A 21,970-nucleotide genomic window follows, 5' to 3' on the forward strand; every position below is an offset into this window, starting at 1 on the left:
AAGTTACCTCGCAAACCTTTTACAGTTAATCAAGTTTAGTCCATTCTGTAACGTTATAGGCAAACCTTTTACAGTTAATCAAGTTTAGTCCATTCTGTAACGTTATAGGCAAACCTTTTACAGTTAATCAAGTTTAGTCCATTCTGTAACGTTATAGGCAAACCTTTTCCATTGCATTAAGGAAGAATTTAGACTTTGTTTGATCAATAACCTTTTTATTTTCAGCATTGATTTAAAAAACAAAACAGCAGTTAAAAAATAACTCATTTTGTAAACTAAATTGCTGCAGTTAATTAGACATATTTTAATACTACCTAAATAATAGAAAAGGAACAGAAAGCAGAAAATGCAAACCACCGGGATGTGATGTAATACTGGGTTTGTACATGTAATACTGTGCAACTTCCACCTAGTCTTTTAAAGCAAAGGTTCATGAAAAAAAAGAAAAAACACTTTAGTCGAAAATGCCAACAGAGGAGGGGAGCTGAGGTTAAAAGATTGATTTCTCATGGTCTCTTATGGTCCACATTCACCTCAAACAAACACAAGAAACTCAAAGAAGTCAATCAGGATTGCAATTCAATATCTACAAAAACAGCATTTAAAGAACCTAGCTATGTACACTGTACAAAGATTTTAACACAAACGTACATCTTTTACAAAAAAATCTTGCCCAACTGGATCAGGCATATTATTTTCCAATACAACTCCAAGTCCAATACAACTCCAAGTCCAATACAACTCCAAGTCCAATACAACTCCAAGTCCAATACAACTCCAAGTCCAATACAACTCCAAGTCCAATCTGACACTCATCTGTTTTGTTATCTGTCCAGATGTCCAGGTGTAGAATAAAGCCGATGTTAGCCTTTGTTTATTACATTTTTTAAGCGGACAGAACCAAAATGGAACACTGCAACTGATAAGACCCATGATGCAACACTGCGTAGCTGCTGTGATTGGTATGGGATGCTACATGATTCTATTATTTTGCCAGAATGCATTTGCATTGTGCACGGACCCTACTCCTCATCTACCATTCAGTCTATTGCTGTTATGGCTTTTGGAAATTCTGGAGTGACTCTGAAACCTGCTCAGTGCAAAACAAAAATATTGAGTTGCATGCTGGGAAATGTAATAGCTCATGCACACTCAATGTGAATTGTGAATTTTCAATGTCAATTTGAAAATCAGGGACTTTTGTGAAAATATCATTACTAACACAACAATTCCTCAATGCTTATTATACTAATGTAACTGGCCCAGAATTACATATCATCATAATTCCCTTTGGAGGATTTCAATAATATAGCATGTTTCATGTAATAATCACCAACACATAAAACATTAAAAGATACTAGTGCAAAACAATAGAAATCATATAATCATTAAAGCAAAATTAGCGACTTGGCAGGATAGCAGTTTAGCATGTGGTGGGACAGAAGGATGGCTAAACTCTCATGGCTTCACAGGCCTGATTTCAGGGGAGGAGGTCTGGACTAAAGGTAATAATAAACATATTCCACATCAATCCAAATAGCATTCTTAGAGTGGATATAAAAAAAATATCTTCTTCTTCCATTTTGATTGCACCACTATGGTCATTTTACTATTTCACAAATTCTGTACAGGTTATGTTTGAGCAATGTGCGGATTTGTACAAAATAAAAAAGTGGTGACGACTTCCTGGTTAGGGGGTAGTCCATTGAGCCTCTGTGGGTGATTAGGTGTAGTGAGAGGTGGGACAGGGGAGCTGGGTGGAGCGTGCAGCTAACAATCACATCTGCTTTGTGCAGACAGAGAAGGCCATATCACAGTACTGACCGTTCAATTACAATATTGTCCCTTTTTTATTTTTTCCAAACATTCTTAATCTTTTCATTATTCATTAGCTCATCCATTTTCTCTGCACTTGTCTCTTAAAAGTTTGTATTTTTTTCAACTTAATCTTTCTTATTCACATTCTCACCCTGTTTGCATACTTACTCAACATATCTGGTAGGCTCTCTGTTCCTCACTATGGATGAGTATATTGTTAAGGGTAGTGGCTTGGAATGAGGGAAACTAGTTTAAGGATAAAGCCTGCAATGGGTGAAGTGGTTTAAGGTTAATGATTGCAATGGCAGTGGTTGAAGGGTTAGGGTGGGTACTGTTTTGATGACGTAGCCACTAGCTAGCAGTGGGTCCATTAAACACCAATCATTCCCCTCCGAGCAAGGACCTCCATTTCTCATAACTCCGTCTAGAATCTGCACAGCTCGACACAGCGTCCACGTCCTACTCTAGCAGTCTCTGTTCTGCTCTCCTGCCCATCCCGTCCCCTAGCCACTCTCCTTGTCCCCATGGTGGGGCCCAGTCAGACCTCAGTCTGTTGCTGCATCTCTATGGTGTGTGTCCCCCCCAGGTGGAGCTCATCCATACTGTCAAAGTCACTACCGCCCGCCTCCGAGTCGTCAAAGCCGCAGGGCGCCGACACGTCCGAGGCCGATGACGCGTTCACCGACAGCCTCATATTCAGCGACACGTTATCCTCCATGTCCCCGCCTCCCGGCGTGATCGCTCTACCCACAAAAGTGCGGAACTCCTCCCCTCCCGGCCCGCCTTGCCACGCCTCCCCCAGGGGCAGCTGGTGTGGGGGCAGATATTGGCTGGGGTGGAAGTGTGGACGGGGGGACCTGTGGCGTCCAGTGCTGCCACTGCCACTACCACTCCCACTCAGGGTGCTCTCCTTGGAGGCAGACTGGGTGGCGGGCAGGGTGTCATAGGGGTGCTCCTGGTACTCCTCCAGGGGAGTGGGGAGGGGAGGAGGGAGCTGGTCCTGGGTCAGGAACTCCTCCTCATGGGGAGGGGGGAAGTCACTGTCGATGTCGTAGCCCCCGAGGTAGTAGTCTGACTCCAGTTCCCGGGCGCTGCCCCCCAGGCGAGAGCTGCCCCCCAGTCGGGAGGCTGAGGCAACCATGTCTCCGTGGCCCCCCAGGCCGCTGGCCTCGTAACTGGGCACCTCTTCGATGTCGGGCAGCCGTGAGTTGGGCATCCAGTCAGACGTGTCCCAGTGATATGCTGGAGGAGGGAGAGACAGAGTTAGATAACATTTAGCAAACACAATCACTGCCAACATGCCCGATGGACAGTTACAATCTGCAGGTCCATCAGGAATGTAAGTGGACAAATACAGTCTGTCTGCAGAGGTCCATCGGGCATGTTAGTGGACCACTACAGTCTGTCTGCAGAGGTCCATCGGGCATGTTTGTAGACAACAAAAACACAGTTAGACGTCAACCACAGCACGGGGAACATCCTGTACAGGGAACATGTTAGCTGTGTTTTGAAGGTTTCACAACATGCAGGAGTGAGGCCTGGGAATGTCAGGTCAGGGGTCACAGGTCAAAAGGTCACAGCATGCCAGGGTTCAGGAGGAGTCAGGGTGGCACTTCGGAACAGCCAAGCCATGGTGAGAGATCAGAGGTTACTGACCGATGGGATCATTCAAAGTAAACAAACGCATCACAGCTTGACATACTTCCACATGTTAACAAGAGACTGTTTCACAAAGCATTAAACTGTAAAATACTAAAGAAAAACTAAAGGAAAAACAGACAGTATGTGCATCAAAAGGAAATTACAGAACCAAAGCGAGAAGCACTAAAAAGTTAAATCCATCTTGACAGGTTCAAGAAAATCTTCAGACATTAAATCTCAACAAAGCAACGTCAGCGAGGACAAATTCATTAAAAGCAGTAAAAAAATCAGTCAAATGGAGTAAAAATTAAACAACACGCTTGGAGGTGGGATGCAAATGCAATGCAGTGAGGGGATCAAACATCACATGTCACGGGCAGCAGGCGAAAGCAAAGGAAAGAGAACATTGGCCAAACTGTGGAGGGACGGCAGTGAGGTGCGTTGGAGAGTGAGCGGAGCCTCTACACCCTGGCAACGTGACATCTCCAAGGATGCATCAGGGATGCTCAGTCAGCACAACAACACTGTGAATGGTGCTAACACATGCTGGGGTGTGTGTGTGTTGGCAGGGGGCTAGGAGCAACAAATTACACAAACACAGTGAGCTGGGACGTAGACTGAGAAGGGGGGGGTGCAGTGAGATGGAGAGGGAGAGAGGGATAGAGGGAAATGAAAAGAGAGGAGGAGTTAGGAGAGAGAGAGAGGAGAGGGAGTGATGTGAGATGAAGAGAGAATCACCTCTGTTGTAGCTCTGACCTTGGTCCATGACTGACACTGTCAGGTGGGAGAACAGGAGAAGAGAGAGCTTTAGCATGTTAGAGTGTGTGTGTGTTTGTGTTTGTGTGTGTGTGTTTGTGTGTGTGTGTGTGTTAGAGGTGCCAAACAGGTGTTGGCGCGGGCAAGGACCATATGAGACTTGAGGGGGGTAATATGTCAATTTATTTATGTATGTGTAATATGTCCGTTTATTTATGTATGTATAATATGTCAATTTATTTATGTACAGTGAGGGAAAAAAGTATTTGATCCCCTGCTGATTTTGTACGTTTGCCCACTGACAAAGATATGATCAGTCTATAATTTTAAAGGTAGGTTTATTTGAACAGTGAGAGACAGAATAACAACAAAAAAATCCAGAAAGACGCATGTCAAACATTTTCTACATTGATTTGCATTTTAATGAGGGAAATAAGTATTTGACCCCCTCTCAATCAGAAAGAATTCTGGCTCCCAGGTGTCTTTTATACAGGTAACGAGCTGAGATTAGGAGCACACTCTTAAAGGGAGTGCTCCTAATCTCAGCTTGTTACCTGTATATAAGACACCTGTCCACAGAAGCAAACAATCAATCAGATTCCAAACTCTCCACCATGGCCTAGACCAAAGAGCTCTCCAAGGATGTCAGGGACAAGATTGTAGACCTACACAAGGCTGGAATGGGCTACAAGACCATCGCCAAGCAGCTTGGTGAGAAGGTGACAACAGTTGGTGCGATTATTCGCAAATGGAAGAAACACAAAAGAACTGTCAAACTCCCTCAGCCTGGGGCTCCATGCAAGATCTCACCTCATGGAGTTGCAATGATCATGAGAACGGTGAGGAATCAGCCCAGAACTACACAGGATGATCTTGTCAATGATCTCAAGGCAGCTGGGACCATAGTCACCAAGAAAACAATTGGTAACACACTACGCCGTGAAGGACTGAAATCCTGCAGCGCCCGCAAGGTCCCCCTGCTCAAGAAAGCACAAATACATTCCCATCTGAAGTTTGCCAATTAACATCTGAATGATTCAGAGGAGAACTGGGTGAAAGTGTTGTGGTCAGATGAGACCAAAATGGAGCTCTTTGGCATCAACTCAACTCGCCGTGTTTGGAGGAGGAGGAATGCTGTCTATGACCCCAAGAACACCATCCCCACCGTCAAACATGGAGGTGGAAACATTATGCTTTGGGGGTGTTTTTCTGCTAAGGGGACAGGAAAACTTCACCGCATCAAAGGGACGATGGACGGGGCCATGTACCGTCAAATCTTGGGTGAGAACCTCCTTCCTTCAGCCCGGGCATTGAAAATGGGTCGTGGATGGGTATTCCAGCATGACAATGACCCAAAACACACGGCCAAGGCAACAAAGGAGTGGCTCAAGAAGAAGCACATTAAGGTCCTGGAGTGGCCTAGCCAGTCTCCAGACCTTAATCCCATAGAAAATCTGTGGAGGGAGCTGAAGGTTCGAGTTGCCAAACGTCAGCCTCGAAACCTTAATGACTTGGAGAAGATCTGCAAAGAGGAGTGGGACAAAATCCCTCCTGAGATGTGTGCAAACCTGGTGGCCAACTACAAGAAACGTCTGACCTCTGTGATTGCCAACAAGGGTTTTGCCACGAAGTACTAAGTCATGTTTTGCAGAGGGGTCAAATACTTATTCCCCTCATTAAAATGCAAATCAATTTATAAAATTTTTGACATGCGTTTTTCTGGATTGTTTTGTTGTTATTCTGTCTCTCACTGTTCAAATAAACCTACCATTAAAATTATAGACTGATCATTTCTTTGTCAGTGGGCAAACGTACAAAATCAGCAGGGGATCAAATACTTTTTTCCCTCACTGTATGTGTAATATTACATTTACATTTAACATGTCCGTTTATTTATGTATGTGTAATATGTCCGTTTATTTATGTATGTGTAATATGTCAGTTTATTTATGTACATGTAATACACTACCAGTCAACATTTTGGACACACCTACTCATTCAAGGGCTTTTCTTTATTTTTACATTTTTTTACAGTAGATAACCCTATTTGGTAAAAGACCAAGTCCATATTATGGCAAGAACAGCTCAAATAAGCAAAGAGAAATGACAGTCCATCATTACTTTAAGACATGAAGGTCAGTCAATACGGAAAATGTCAAGAACTTTGAAAGTTTCTTCAAGTGCAGTCGCAAAAACCATCAAGCGCTATGATGAAACTGGCTCTCATGAGGACTGCCACAGGAATGGAAGACCTAGTTACCTCTGCTGCAGATAATATGTTCATTATAGAGTTACCAGCCTCAGAAATTGCAGCCCAAATAAATGCTTCACAGAGTTCAAGTCACAGACACATCTCAACATCAACTGTTCAGAGGGAACTGTATGAATCAGGCCTTCATGGTCGAATTGCTGCAAAGAAACCACTACTAAAGGACACCAATAAGAAGAAGAGACCTGCTTTGGCCAAGAAACACGAGCAATGGACATTAGACCGGTGGAAATGTGTCCTTTGGTCTGGAGTCCAAATTTGAGATTTTTGGTTCCAACCGCTGTGTCTTTGTGAGACGCGGTGTGGGTGAACGGATGATCTCCGCAGGAGGAGGTGTTATGGTGTGGGGGTGCTTTGCTGGTGACACTGTCTGTTATTTATTTAGAATTCAAGGCACACTTAACCAGCATTGCTACCACAGCATTCTGCAGCGATACGACATCCCATCTGGTTTGGGTTTAGTGGGACTATCATTTGTTTTTCAACAGGACAATGACCCAACACACCTCCAGGCTGTGTAAGGGCTATTTTACCAAGACGGACAGTGATGGAGTGTTGCATCAGATGACCTGGCCTCCACAATCCGCCGACCTCAACCCAATTGAGATGGTTTGGGATGAATCAGACTGCAGAGTGAAGGAAAAGCAGCCAACAAGTGCTCAGCATATGTGGGAACTCCAAGACTTTTGGAAAAGCATTCCAGGTGAAGCTGGTTGAGAGAATGCCAAGAGTGTGCAAAGCTGTCATCAAGGCAAAGGGTGGCTATTTGAAGAATCTCAAATCTCAAATATATTTTGATTTGTTTAACACTTTTTTGGTTACTACATGATTCCATATGTGTTATTTCATAGTTGTGATGTCTTCACTATTATTCTACAATGTAGAAAATAGTAAAAATAAAGAAAAACCCTTGAATGAGTAGGTGTGTCAACCTTTGACCGGTACTGTATGTCAGTTCATTATGTACGTGTAATATGTCAGTTTATTTATGTACGTGTAATATGTCAGCTCATTATGTACGTGTAATATGTCAGTTTCCTGAAGTACACGATCTTCAAACAACAGCACTGTCATGTTATTGTCATGGATAGCATTGTCATGGCATCTCATAGAGAGAGAGATAAGTACAGGGAGAAGTAAAGAGAACGTCAGAAGGATAGAGAGAGTGAGAAGGGTGGATGAGACATGGTACCTTCGTTTTCAATAGTGTCGACTGCATCATTGACCAGTCGAATGACGGTCACTATGGAGGCTTGTTGGAGAGAAGCAGAGGGAGGAGACACGATTTGAGACACAGAAAGTTGACAACAGGCTCCCAGGAAACAGAGCTACTATTGGCTGAAGATGGGATCAACACTAGGGACGTGTAGCATGGGAGGTGTCTGATCAAAAGCTACATATGGAACCAGACTTAGAAGACCTACACTTTTAGATAAAAAGGTGCTATCTAGAACCTAAAAGGGGTTTTCGGCTTTCCACATAGGATAACCCTTTAGAGAACACCTTTCGGTTGCAGGTAGAACTCTTTTGGGTTCCATGTAGAATCATTTCCACAGAGGGTTCTACATGGAACCCGAAAGGGTTCTTTCTACTTGGAACCAAAAAGGGTTCTACCTGGAACCAAAAAAGGTTATCCTATGGGGACAGCCAAATAACCCTTTTTTCTAAGAGTGTAGGAGGGGACTAACACAGAATCCATGTGCATTTGCTCATCCTAGTATTGGAGAGTATCCCCAGCACACACACACACACACTTGCACCAACACACACTCCCATTTACACATGTAAACATGAGGTAGGGCTGTGCTCAGCGAGACGAGCTAGATTGTTAAATTATGTTTTGAAGACATTCAGTGAAAATCCGATAAATACAAAAATAACAAGAAAGAAAGAAAAGGGAATGAACATAATAATGACATCAGATCACATCCACTGGAGCGGTCGTCCGCACTGATTGGTCTGCTGCAAACTGTTCTGTGGCCTGTTGGCTAACATCACAGTCAGCTATGTGAAATGTGATCATATTGACAGTGAAGCGGTTCCATTAATTATGAATGAATGAAGCATCAATGTTGATATGTTAACATTGCATTTCAGCTATGTAGTCTAGTACATAGTAGCAACACACTATGTTTATGTAGATTCACCATGGTGATATCAGTGGATTTTTGCAGGATGATCTGAGTGATCCATGTTGATCCAGAAATAACAACTTATAGGCTATCTCTCTAAGTAAAACAAACTACTACTGACATTTTTCCAATAGCAAAACACCACAAAGTCCACAACAACACAGCACAAGTTACATAACAATACAAAAACACAGACAACACAACACATAAACAACCACCTAAAACCTGAACTGGCGTCTGCCAACATTGGAACTGGAGTATCAACGACTACAACCATAAAAAGCCATGGAAAAGAACAACGTGTTTGAATTCGTGATGATGAAACGATGACAAGTTAACAACACAACACAGCTTAGTGTCATTCCTCTTTGGTCAGCTGTCTGTCTGTCTGCACACTGTCACTCTCACTTCCAAATGAAAACACAATCTGACAGGTGTGGAAATTAAAACGTTAACAAAACCCTCCAGGAATTAACGTGAACAAATTATCTTAAACACATGTAAACAATAAATCAACATGATTTGAGGACAAATAAACTAACACACTGGATGACAAATAGTTTTCCTGAAATACTTTTCTAACACAGCAGGAGTAAATGTATCTGTTGGAGAGAGGGCTTTACCAAACAATAAACACTCTATACATTCCGGGGTTCCCATAGTTATTGTTTGTGGTTAATCACAGCATCTCTTTTACTAATGCCCTGTCCCCAAACCGCCCCTGACTCTGCCCCTAGTCCCCTATCTCTTTGGTGTTTGCCGATCTAAAGGGACTGTTATTGAAGCAATATGGTGATAGCACCACCTCAACATCCAATGTGCTTTAGGGAGCTTTGGCCATATTGCTTTCACATCTGGTTCCTCTGAATCTGCCGACAGCAAAGGGCTATGATAGGGGGCTAGGGGAAGAAGACAGGACTATGTTAAGGGTTGTTATCGGACCGGACGGCAGACTAGCTCACTGATGTTATGGGTGTGGCCAGAAAGAGGCACGAGAAAGGAGGGGCGTGTCTTACCGTTGTCATCGCAAGAGTCGGACTGGAAGGAGCTCAGTGATTGGACCTCAGAGTTGCTGCCCTTGTTGCTCCCTGAGAAACAGGTCATCTCTTCACCCATATCTACCATTTTACCTGCAGGGAGAGGTCAGAGGTTAGAGGTCAGGGGGTCAGAGGTTAGGAGGTCAGAGGGCATTGGGAGCAGGCCAGGGAGAGTTGGCCCTCTGCAAGGTTAGTCACAGAAGAACACAGGCTCGTTAGTACCAGGGCTGTCTTTGTTGAGGCACAAATCACACACACACCTCGGCTCCAGTGACAACAACACTGGTACGGAGAGCTAGAGGTACCACACACAGACACACACACACACACACTTTTGATTTGGGAATCAAAGCCAGCTCATAATTAGGATGGTCTTGATAAACTGAACTTGATGCTGTCTGAGTATAGTTCTGTGTAATATGAATATGAATTAATATGTAAATTGAACAACAATGCACTCCCCCTCAAGGGTTCCTGGAAAAGAGAAACACTTGGAGGGATACACAAACAGACATTTGAATATATGCATGAATGCACACACACAAGACACTCACAAAAACAAACATGTATGAACAAAGATTGTACCACACACAAACAGGTTCAAACGCATCACACTATGCACACACACTGACCCTCGTCGCTGTCCCAGGGGCTCTTGCGGATGGAATCACAGTCGGAACGGCAAGGCGAGACAGGTGGCAGGTTGGGCGCCACGCTACACACCACCACCCCCCTCCGCGTCGTGCCTCCCAGAATCCTGGGTGACTCTGGGTGGAAGGTGCTCATCTCATTGTGTTCCACGCCTCTCCCGTCCGCCATCTTCTCCAGCGTGGACCGCGGGTCGCCTTGGAAACAGGGTGTGTACGCCATGGGCCTTACAGGCACCTGGGGCGGGCCGATCATCCCGGCTCCGCCCCCTATCACCGTGGCGCACAGCCCCGCTTCGGCGTACAGGTTCAAGGGGTCTCCCGGCATGCAGCGCAGGGTCTTGAACTGAACCCCATTGGCCTTGTTTAACAGAGCTGCTGTTGCTGGATCTTGGACCAGCGTCAAGTTGTTACGGGAGTAGTTCTTCTGGAACACCTGGAGACAAAACGTTTTTATTGTATTTCTTGTAAAACAATATATAGGATTACAGATGTAGCATCTTAATTTGAGACAGCTTGCTGCAGCAGGAAAATAATCCTACAGTAACTGTAAATGTGAATTATTATGTGGATTATAATTTATGGACATTTTTGTAGGGGTTGATAAAACATTTCGGAAGGGAAAATCAAGTCTGAAATTTCTAAGTGGAAATTAGAAACTTCAGAAGCCTTTTAAACCTCAAATACAATACAAGTTTTACATTTCCGGCATCGCAGGAAAGTTATCCTGCAACAGGGTGATCAAATTAAGATTCTACATCTGTAAAAGCAACGAAGGCTGAATTATTTGAAATTTCATCGTAAAAATAAAAACACACAAGAATAATCAAACAACACAATACAAATACCTTCTTGCGGAAGGCGATGAAGAGGATGATGAGGGTGACGATGACGAAGAGGACGACAGCGATGCCGATCAGTTCTTCTTTTCCCACCATGGCGTGTCCAGCCTGCATGTCTGGTACCACCACGGGCCGCAGGCCGCAGCGCTGGCCCACGAAGCCCGCCGTGCAGTTGCAGTAGAACGAGCCGTGTGTGTTGACGCACACACCACCATTCTCACATTCTGCCTCGCCGCCCGTGGCTCTGCCCCGCTCACACTCGTTTACGTCCTCCTCGCACCTGGAGAGGGTGAATGGAGGAGGGGGGGGGGGGGGGGTTGTTAAAACTTTGTTTGGTAATTAGTTTGGATAGTTTGACTTACAGATGCCCCTAGAGAAAATACACTCCAAAAATTATCCTTGAGGTAGGTGAATATCAATAGATCTGAATCTTTGGCACTTCAGTTGGCACTTAGAAAACTGTTACATACAGATAGTTTGTGGGTCATTTAACAATTGACTGACTAAAACTGATGAAGACTCTCTTTTCATTTGGAGGTGTGAGGAGAGAGCTGTAGAAAGGGAGAGAGGACAGCTCAGGGACTCCTAGTCTCATATGTTCACTATCAAATAACAACCACGCTGAGATTGACTTTCCTGATCTTTCTCATCTGAAATTAAAATGGCTTTGATAATGGAACACAAGCTGCTGGCATGTGTGTGTTTGTGTGTGTGTGTTTGTGTGTATTTGTGTGTGTTTCAGCGAGTAAGAAAAGTGTATAAGTGTACACATGAGTGAGCTTGTGGCTTTGTATCTTAGCCTTGATTTCTGATGTAACACAGTGGAACACCCCTAAACCCCTGGAGAGAAGGAGACAAGCAGAATTAAAAGTAATCTTCTTTACTCTTTCAAATGTTTCTGTGAATCTTTAACAGGCTGCAGGCAGTTTGGGGGCTCTGGCTCTTCTGCTCATCTGCCTAACACTGTAGAGAAGAACTGGTTTATACTGCCACCTAGTGGGAATGATGAGGCATTGCATGTACAGAGGGCTTTATTCCTTACTATATATTATATCTACTACTTGGGCCAGTAGGAAGCTGAACTGGCTAAAACAAACAGCTAATTTAAAAGGTGGGTGTTTATGTGTCTGTGTGTGAGTGTGGTTGTGTCTGTCATATTCTGTGTGTCTGAGACAGTCAACTCCATGGGTGTGTGTTCAGGACAGGAGTGTGTTGGCATGTATACTGTATGTATACATTTTTTACATTTTACATCATTTAGCAGACGCTCTTATCCAGAGCGACTTACAGTTAGTGAATACATTTTTAAAATTTTTATATACTGGCCCCCCGTGGGAATCGAACCCACAACCCTGGCGTTGCAAACGCCATGCTCTATCAACTGAGCTACATCCCTGCCGGCCATTCCCTCCCCTACCCTGGACGACGCTGGGCCAATTGTGCGCCGCCCATGAGTCTCCCGGTCGCGGCCGGCTGCGACAGAGCCTGCATTCGAACCAGGATCTCTAGTGGCACAGTTAGCACTGCGATGCAGTGCCTTAGACCACTGCGCCACTCAGGAGGTCATTACAGTGTGGTCATTAGTTTGATAGTAACTCACGTGGTGCCCTTGAACCCTCTCCTGCAGCTGCAGAGGAAAGCGATGCCGATGGCTTTGCACACACCGCTATTGAGGCAGGGGTTGGGAACACACGCTGTGATCTCTGTCTCACAGCGCCCTCCAGTGTACTGGGGACTGCAACTACAGGCAAAACCTGATACAAAGAGAGAAGAGGGAGAGCGAGAGAGAGAGAGAGAGAGAGAGAGAGAGAGAGAGAGAGAGAGAGAGAGAGAGAGAGAGAGAGAGAGAGAGAGAGAGAGAGAGAGAGAGAGAGAGAGAGAGAGAGAGAGAGAGAGAGAGAGAGAGAGAGAGAGAGAGAGAGAGAGAGAGAGAGAGAGAGAGAGAGAGAGAGAGAGAGAGAGAGAGAGAGAGAGAGAGAGAGAGAGCAGAGAGAGAAAAGAGAGGAAGGAGTATAAAATAAAAAAGGAAGGAAATGAAGTCCATGTCCATTTGAGTCATTTAGCTCTTATCCAGACAGACTTAGAATCAGCGCATTCATATTAAGATATCTAAAACAAGTATTCTGCATACAGGTATGGTGCTATAATTCAACAAAGCAGTCAGACCATCATAGCAGATTCAGAACACACTCACACTTCATCACACACACACTCCATCACACACAACCTCACACTCCATCACACACACAGTCACCCTCCATCACACACACAGTCACCCTCCATCACACACACAGTCACCCTCCATCACACACACAGGAATGTGTTCAGTGCTGTAGAGACTAGCGTGTGCATTGTTTGAGCTTTGGCGGCGGTGCCAGGGAAATTTGGCATGGGGTTGACGAGAGCTTGCCAGCCTAAACATAAACACACACACCTCTGGGAAATCACACGGGTACACACACACACACAAAGGCTCACGCAACTGGGAAATCACACTGACACACACACACATACACACACATCACATAACGGGAAAATCGAAAACACACACACCTCTAGGAAAATGCATGGATATGTCACTGTGTTTATCGACACAGCGCAGACACACACGCACGCACATACAGTGGGATACCGGAATAAATACATACAAACACTCCGATAACCTTTACACAGAGGTCGGGCGTGCCAAGAATTTACAACAGGGGACCATGACAAGTCCCAGAATGCCGTGCTCTTTTCAGAGCGCTCAGCAATGCGAGCTGGGAGACCGGGAGAGACCAACCCAGGGGAGCGTTAAGTCACTCTCTCTGTGTTGAGTCTTGGCCTCGATGTGCTAAGTCAGCACGTTAAGTCAAGGGGTCACCCTGCTGAGTCCAGGCAGGAAATTTCGATAGAGATGACATTTAACCAGGCTTCCCTATTGACTCCAGTAAAATGCCAACGGCTGAGAAAAAAAAATGTTTTATTGAGCCCTGACAGTAGTCTGATTTTAAAACAATACGATTAGTTCATGTAGGACTTTTGAGTTCAGACAAAAGGAGGAGAGATATGAACAGACAAAAAAACTAAGAGCAACTGGAGAGATACAGTGAGGGAAAAAAGTATTTGATCCCCTGCTGATTTTGTACGTTTGCCCACTGACAAAGAAATTATCAGTCTATAATTTTAATGGTAGGTTTATTTGAACAGTGAGAGACAGAATAACAACAAAAATATCCAGAAAAACGTATGTCAAAAATGTTATAAATTGATTTGCATTTTAATGAGGGAAATAAATATGAGACCCCTCTGCAAAACATGACTTAGTACTTGGTGGCAAAACCCTTGTTGGCAATCACAGAGGTCAGACGTTTCTTGTAGTTAGCCACCAGGTTTGCACACATCTCAGGAGGGATTTTGTCCTACTCCTCTTTGCAGATGTTCTCCAAGTCATTAAGGTTTTGAGGCTGACGTTTGGCAACTCGAACCTTCAGCTCCCTCCATAGATTTTCTATGGGATTAAGGTCTGGAGACTGGCTAGGCCACTCCAGGACCTTAATGTGCTTCATCTTGAGCCACTCCTTTGTTGCCTTGGCTGTGTGTTTTGGGTCATTGTCATGCTGGAATACCCATCCACGACCCATTTTCAATGCCCTGGCTGAGGGAAGGAGGTTCTCACCCAAGATTTGACGGTACATGGCCCCGTCCATCGTCCCTTTGATGCGGTGAAGTTGTCCTGTCCCCTTAGCAGAAAAACACCCCCAAAGCATAATGTTTCCACCTCCATGTTTGACGGTGGGGATGGTGTTCTTGGGGTCATAGGCAGCATTCCTCCTCCTCCAAACACGGCGAGTTGAGTTGATGCCAAAGAGCTCCATTTTGGTCTCATCTGACCACAACACTTTCACCCAGTTCTCCTCTGAATCATTCAGATGTTCATTGGCAAACTTCAGACGGGCCTGTATATGTGCTTTCTTGAGCAGGGGGACCTTGTGGGCGCTGCAGGATTTCAGTCCTTCACGGCGTAGTGTGTTACCAATTGTTTTCTTGGTTACTATGGTATTGGCCATGTTGGAGAGTTTGGAATCTGATTGATTGATTGCTTCTGTGGACAGGTGTCTTTTATACAGGTAACAAACTGAGATTAGGAGCACTCCCTTTAAGAGTGTGCTCCTAATCTCAGCTCGTTACCTGTATAAAAGACACCCTGGAGCCAGAAATCTTTCTGATTGAGAGGGGGGTCAAATACTTTTTTCCCTCATTAAAATGCAAATCAATTTATAACATTTTTGACATGCGTTTTTCTGGATTTTTTTGTTGTTATTCTGTCTCTCACTGTTCAAATAAACCTACCATTAAAATTATAGACTGATAATTTCTTTGTCAGTGGGCAAACGTACAAAATCAGCAGGGGATCAAATACTTTTTTCCCTCACTGTATGACGACACAAAGACAGGAAGACAAGAACAGAACAAAGGCGATCACGACCAGGCAGACAAAAGAGAGAGAGAGAAAGAAAGAGAAAGAAAACAGAAGTGATGAAGGAGTGTAGGAGGCTATTTCACAATCAGACCTTTGGAAAAAACAGTGGGTCAAGGCCAGTTTAATTAGGAATTCATTATGGATTAATAATAGATTAACGTTGAGGGGAGATCCAGATCCCTGGAGAGGTTATAGTCTGCCAGCTGGCACAGGAGCACAGGCTGGCACAGATCATCATCCATCACCCTGATGACCTCCAAATAAAGCTAATAAATCAAACAATCAATCAGGAAATCCTCCTATCAGTGTGTGTTATGGACACTAATAATCTCTGTCCTCGAGAGCTACAGGGTGGTGCAGGCTTTTGATCCAACCCAGGCTGTTTGTTTCACAAATGCACCAGAGGAGGCTGGTGGGATGATCAATAGGAGGACAGGCTCATTTTAATGGCTGGATTGGAATAAATGAAACGGTATCAAACAGATCAAACATATGGAAACCACGTTTGACTCCGTTCCATTAATTCCATTCCAGCCATTACAATGAGCCCGTCCTCCTATAGTTCCTCCCACCAGCCTCCTCTGGGGCGAGCGTGCACACACTCCAGGGTGATGGATGTGACCGCATCCATTTCCCTCCTGCAGTTCCCAAGACTCACCACCGGAGGGCAGGCTCGTGCAGGTGGCTCCGTGGAGGCAGGGCTGTTTGAGACAGGCGTCAGGGTAGAGAACACAGCCCAGTTTCAGCTCTGTCAGGCCCACCACCTCAGCATAGTGACTCCTCTTGTTCTGCAGGGGCAACTCGTTGTTGTTGAGCATCACAGAGTCCAGGCAGCCCTGGAAACCATCCGTCACCTGTGGACCCTTCTTGTCTGTCAGGCTATGAGAGTTAGGAGGCTGGACCTGGGGGGAGGAGAGAGACATGAGTGACACATCAGATTTATGTATACATACAAACAAACTACCAAATATTGTACTGTATATGAATAGGTATAGCACACAAAACTATAATATCAAACCACAATATTTAGCTTTTTCATGTTGTTTTCTGAGTATGGAGCAAGTCATGTTCAGACAACAATATAAAATACAAAGATTCTGATCCCCAAATACACTAAATACAGTACATTCATGAATACACACACAGGCTGTATTCCTCAGAGCTTCCCATCCAGAGCTTCCTAACCAGAGCTTCCTATCTAGTGCTTCCCATCCAGAGCTTCCCGTCCAGAGCTTCCTATCCAGAGCTTCCTTCCAAAGCTTCCTTTGCAGAGCTTCCTATACAGAGCTTCCCATCCAGAGCTTCCTATCCAGAGCTTCCTATCCAGTGCTTCCTATCCAGAGCTTCCTATCCAGAGTCTTACCTTGTGTTGTGTTCCTCACTCTGACAAGATTAAATCGGTAAGAACATTATAGAGAAACACTATACTCACACATTCAAATCCATAACGCTCACACATGCAAAACACACACACAGCCACGCCCATACAAACCTATCAGTGTCCCTAACACACACTCACAACAACCCCCACACTCTGAAAAAATCTGTCACACACACACACGTTTGTTTTACTATCCTTGTGGGGACCAAACAATTGATTCGCATTCAAAATCCTATTTTCCCTAACCCCTAACCTAACTCCTAACCCTAATTGTAACCCTAAACCTAACCCCTAAGCCTAAAATAACCTTTTTCCTTGTGGGGACTGGCGAAATGTCCCCAATTTTCCTTGTTTTACTATCGTTGTGATAACTTCTGGTCCCCACAAGGATAGTAAAAACCAAAAACACACCCACCCCTTCCCCTCCACAGAAAGCCCACCTGTGCTCCAAAGTAGATACACCCATCTGCCCCTAGTGGTTGGAAGCTTGGCGGTCCTCTTCTCCTCTCCACATAGCTGTCGTCCAGAGACAGACTAGTGAAGTTACGGTTGAGCTCCAGGGTCACCGTGTGCCAGTTCCCATCGTTGATGGGCCTCCCAGAGATACCCAGCATACCAGGGCTATTCCCACAGTCCAGCTGGAACCACAGCTTACCCTCCTCTAGCTGTCAATCACAACAAGATTGGCAGGGTTTAGACACAGATGGGAGGGGCTAAAGTGGCTTAGCATCAGGTAATAACAAGGGTGGATCGTGCTGTGGGTATCTAGACTATCCATGCCTGTTTACAGTGTGTGTACTTTGAATATAACACAATAGTCTGAGCACATGTCTGTCTGTTATGTTCAGTATAGTACAGGGATTAGCATGTATAGGTGAGTACCTTAAACAGGGTCAGGAAGCGTACGTGTGTGTATGTGTATGTGTGTGTGTGTGTGTGTGTGTGTGTGTATGTGTGTGTGTGTGTGTGTGTGTGTGTGTGTACCTTGAGTATAGTGCAGGGGTCAGCGTGTGTGTACATGATGATTCCTCTGCTCTGTAGAGTTCTGATTCTCAGTCCCAGCTTCATCTCTCCTGTCCTCCCTCCATCAGATACTTTATACTTGATATAGCTGTTCCCTGAGAAACTCAGAGACGTGTGACCTGTATACACACACACACACACACAAAGATATGCAGAGTCAGAGCACGCACATACACGCACACACATGCACGATTGAACACAATTTGATTGTTGTATTTGCATCCACAAATTACACCACATTTACAAAGGACCCAAACATTCAAAAGACACCTGGACACATAAAACACACATCAACGCACCTGCACACTCTCCTAGTTTCCCTGGTGGACACTGGCAGGCGTAGGGTCCTCTGGTGCCCTCTGTGCCCACACACTGCATGTCTCCTGGACAGGGCTGCTCATCACACAACTCTGAGGCTGGTGGACAGCTACCATCTGATGGAGGGAGAGAGAGGAGGGAGAGAGAGAGAGAGAGAGGAGGGGGAGGGAATGCGAGAGAGAGAGAGAGAGAGAGAGAGAGAGAGAGAGAGAGAGAGAGAGAGAGAGAGAGAGAGAGAGAGAGAGAGAGAGAGAGAGAGAGAGAGAGAGAGAGAGAGAGAGAGAGAGAGAGAGAGAGAGTAGGGACAGAGAGGAGGGGGCGAGAGAGAGAGAGAGAGAGACGAGGAAGAGAGAAAGAGAGATGTGAAGGGTGAAACAAAGGAGATAAAGGAAGAGTGGGTGAATGGGGAGGTAGAGAGAGACAGGAGGGGAGAGAAAGGGATGGAGAGAGAGAGAGGGGGAGGGGGAGTGGTTAAGGGTGAAATAGAACACAAAATGAAAGGAAAAGAGAAGAGAAGAGAAGGACAGGGTGTGAAACAGAGTGAGACAGAAGACAGAGGACCATGGATAGAAGGAGGAAAGGGACCGAGAAGCGTGAAACGAGAGAAAAGAAAGGATGAATGAAGAGAGCAAGAGAGGACAAGTTCATTTAGGGTTATTCAGAGTAGAGGCAGCCAAATCCTCTGCCAAGTGTCCCCAGGAGACGTGCTAATTACATTAGCCACAACATGCTAATTAAATCTACTGGGGGGTCTGTCTAATCCCAGGGGTCAGATACACACTCAAGATGCCATCAGCTTTTTATCATTATAGTACTTATACAATCAGACAGAGTGGTTGCTACAGTGCAGATAATGCAGACGTCAACAATGCCTATGCCTAATGCACAGCTCTCTAAAGGACACTTTGTGACATGTGTGTATGTTTTTGTATGAGTATGTGAGTGCATCATCATGCATATACATTGATATGATACATGGGTGTATATCTGTGGGTGTGTGTGTATGATGGTGTCCTCACCAGTGCAGGTGCAGCGTGTGGTCCTGTGGAAGCGTGGTGACACAAAGCTAACCCTGGGTGTGCTGTAGGTGATGAGAGCATGAGAGTCCAACACAATGCTCTGCTCACACTGGGCCCCGCGACACTCAAGCCCAGAACAGTTCTTATCCAAGATGGCCGACACCCTCAGCACTTCCTCCAACTGCCTCCGGGAGGCGCTCAGCTTCTGGGTCAGGTACGCTGCCTTGTAGAACCCTCCCCCAGCCGTCTCCACAGCAACCAGCAGATCCAGCTGGCTGGTCCCGCCCACAGGCTGCAGACTGAGCACGTGCAGCGCATCCTGCTTCTGCGTTGCCGCGGCAACCTTCAGAACTTTCACCACGTTTTTCAGATGTGTGGCCACGAAGTCGTGGGGTTGCACACTCTCGAAACGCACTGTCACCGCCTCGCGCAGCATCTCTGGCGACGCCTGCTCCACGTGCACGCTCACAGCCATGGGCACGGCGAAGCGTCCGTCGCTCACGCTGGCGTTGAGGGAATAGCGACCGGCGTCCAGGCCGCCCAGCGCTATGATCTTACCGTCTCTCGGACTGATCTTGAAGAGGGAGCGTTGAGACGGAAGGGTGTGGCCGAAGGTCAGGGCATCGTAGGGGTCTGCGTCGGTGGCGTGCAGCTGGCCGATGACTCCTCCAGGAAACTCGTCCTCCATGGTGATGATGTGGATCTCCAGGGGTAGTGCTACGGGCCGGTGAAGGCTCTCCTCAATCACACGCACCGTCAGGGTAGAGGAGGAGGACAGACGGGGCTTACCGGAGTCCCTTACCTAGAGGTATGGGGAGTAGGGGAGTAGGGGAGAAGCAAAGGGTTAATTAACAGAGAGCCAAAAAACATAAATCACAATGTAGCCCCATGTGTGATTTAGTAACACAGCCCTTCCACAAGCTAGCTGGTTGTAAGACCTGGTGCTAACACTAACAGAGTTGACCAGCTGGTTGTAAGACCTGGTGTTAACACTAACAGAGTTGACCAGCTGGTTGTAAAACCTGGTGTTAACACTAACAGAGTTGACCAGTTGGTTGTAAGACCTGGTGTTAACACTAACAGAGTTGACCAGCTGGTTGTAAGACCTGGTGTTAACACTAACAGAGTTGACCAGCTGGTTGTAAGACCTGGTGCTAACACTAACAGAGTTGACCAGCTGGTTGTAAGACCTGGTGCTAACACTAACAGAGTTGACCAGCTGGTTGTAAGACCTGGTGCTAACACTAACAGAGTTGACCAGCTGGTTGTAAGACCTGGTGCTAACACTAACAGAGTTGACCAGTTGGTTGTAAGACCTGGTTCTAACACTAACAGAGTTGCCCAGCTGGTTGTAAGACCTGGTGTTAACACTAACAGAGTTGACCAGCTGGTTGTAAGACCTGGTGCTAACACTAACAGAGTTGACCAGCTGGTTGTAAGACCTGGTGCTAACACTAACAGAGTTGACCAGCTGGTTGTAAGACCTGGTGCTAACACTAACAGAGTTGACCAGCTGGTTGTAAGACCTGGTGCTAACACTAACAGAGTTGACCAGCTGGTTGTAAGACCTGGTGTTAACACTAACAGAGTTGACCAGCTGGTTGTAAGACCTGGTGTTAACACTAACAGAGTTGACCAGCTGGTTGTAAGACCTGGTGCTAACACTAACAGAGTTGACCAGCTGGTTGTAAGACCTGGTGCTAACACTAACAGAGTTGACCAGCTGGTTGTAAGACCTGGTGCTAACACTAACAGAGTTGACCAGCTGGTTGTAAGACCTGGTGCTAACACTAACAGAGTTGACCAGTTGGTTGTAAGACCTGGTTCTAACACTAACAGAGTTGCCCAGCTGGTTGTAAGACCTGGTGTTAACACTAACAGAGTTGACCAGCTGGTTGTAAGACCTGGTGCTAACACTAACAGAGTTGACCAGCTGGTTGTAAGACCTGGTGCTAACACTAACAGAGTTGACCAGCTGGTTGTAAGACCTGGTGCTAACACTAACAGAGTTGACCAGCTGGTTGTAAGACCTGGTGCTAACACTAACAGAGTTGACCAGTTGGTTGTAAGACCTGGTGCTAACACTAACAGAGTTGCCCAGCTGGTTGTAAGACCTGGTGTTAACACTAACAGAGTTGACCAGCTGGTTGTAAGACCTGGTGCTAACACTAACAGAGTTGACCAGCTGGTTGTAAGACCTGGTGCTAACACTAACAGAGTTGACCAGCTGGTTGTAAGACCTGGTGCTAACACTAACAGAGTTGACCAGCTGGTTGTAAGACCTGGTGCTAACAGTAACCGTGTTGACTGAGATTATCTAAAAATCTTACCTGGACCTGGATGACATACTCCATGGCCAAGTCCCTCCTAAACACCTGATTGGCTAACAGAGTTCCATCCCACTCCAGTGTAAACTCTCCACCCTCGTTCCCTGATAAGATGCGGAACTCAAAGGGTGGGCCGTTATGGGAGGAGTCCTGGTCTATGACGGACAGCTGCAGAATGCTGGTGCCGATGGGCTTATTCTCCTGTGATTGGACAGTACAAGAAGGGAAATTAGATTAGATGCAAGACGGAGTGTGTGTGTGTGCGCTTCTCCTGTAAGAAAGGATATGTGTGTGAATA

The 21,970-nt window shown here is 45.7% G+C and overlaps 1 protein-coding gene across 1 annotated transcript in view; it reads right to left on the reverse strand.

Annotated features, from left to right (window-relative positions):
- Positions 1-2,356: 2,356 nt before the first annotated feature.
- LOC311125858 (protocadherin Fat 3-like) overlaps positions 2,357-21,970 on the reverse strand; it is a gene marked incomplete at both ends in the record, with an annotated part of 55,469 nt that continues 35,855 nt past the window's right edge. The window contains 13 exons of the mRNA XM_084199890.1: positions 2,357-3,060; positions 4,198-4,233; positions 7,677-7,736; positions 9,633-9,746; positions 10,286-10,736; positions 11,149-11,422; positions 12,743-12,896; positions 16,263-16,506; positions 17,426-17,650; positions 17,970-18,127; positions 18,308-18,442; positions 19,346-20,147; positions 21,676-21,873. Of these exons, the coding sequence (XP_084056016.1) occupies positions 2,357-3,060; positions 4,198-4,233; positions 7,677-7,736; positions 9,633-9,746; positions 10,286-10,736; positions 11,149-11,422; positions 12,743-12,896; positions 16,263-16,506; positions 17,426-17,650; positions 17,970-18,127; positions 18,308-18,442; positions 19,346-20,147; positions 21,676-21,873 (3,555 nt within the window). The remainder of the gene's footprint in view (positions 3,061-4,197; positions 4,234-7,676; positions 7,737-9,632; positions 9,747-10,285; positions 10,737-11,148; positions 11,423-12,742; positions 12,897-16,262; positions 16,507-17,425; positions 17,651-17,969; positions 18,128-18,307; positions 18,443-19,345; positions 20,148-21,675; positions 21,874-21,970) is intronic.

Source organism: Coregonus lavaretus (genome assembly GCF_964263955.1).
Source record: "Coregonus lavaretus genome assembly, contig: HAP1_SCAFFOLD_2539, whole genome shotgun sequence".
In the NCBI taxonomy this organism is placed as follows: domain Eukaryota; kingdom Metazoa; phylum Chordata; class Actinopteri; order Salmoniformes; family Salmonidae; genus Coregonus; species Coregonus lavaretus.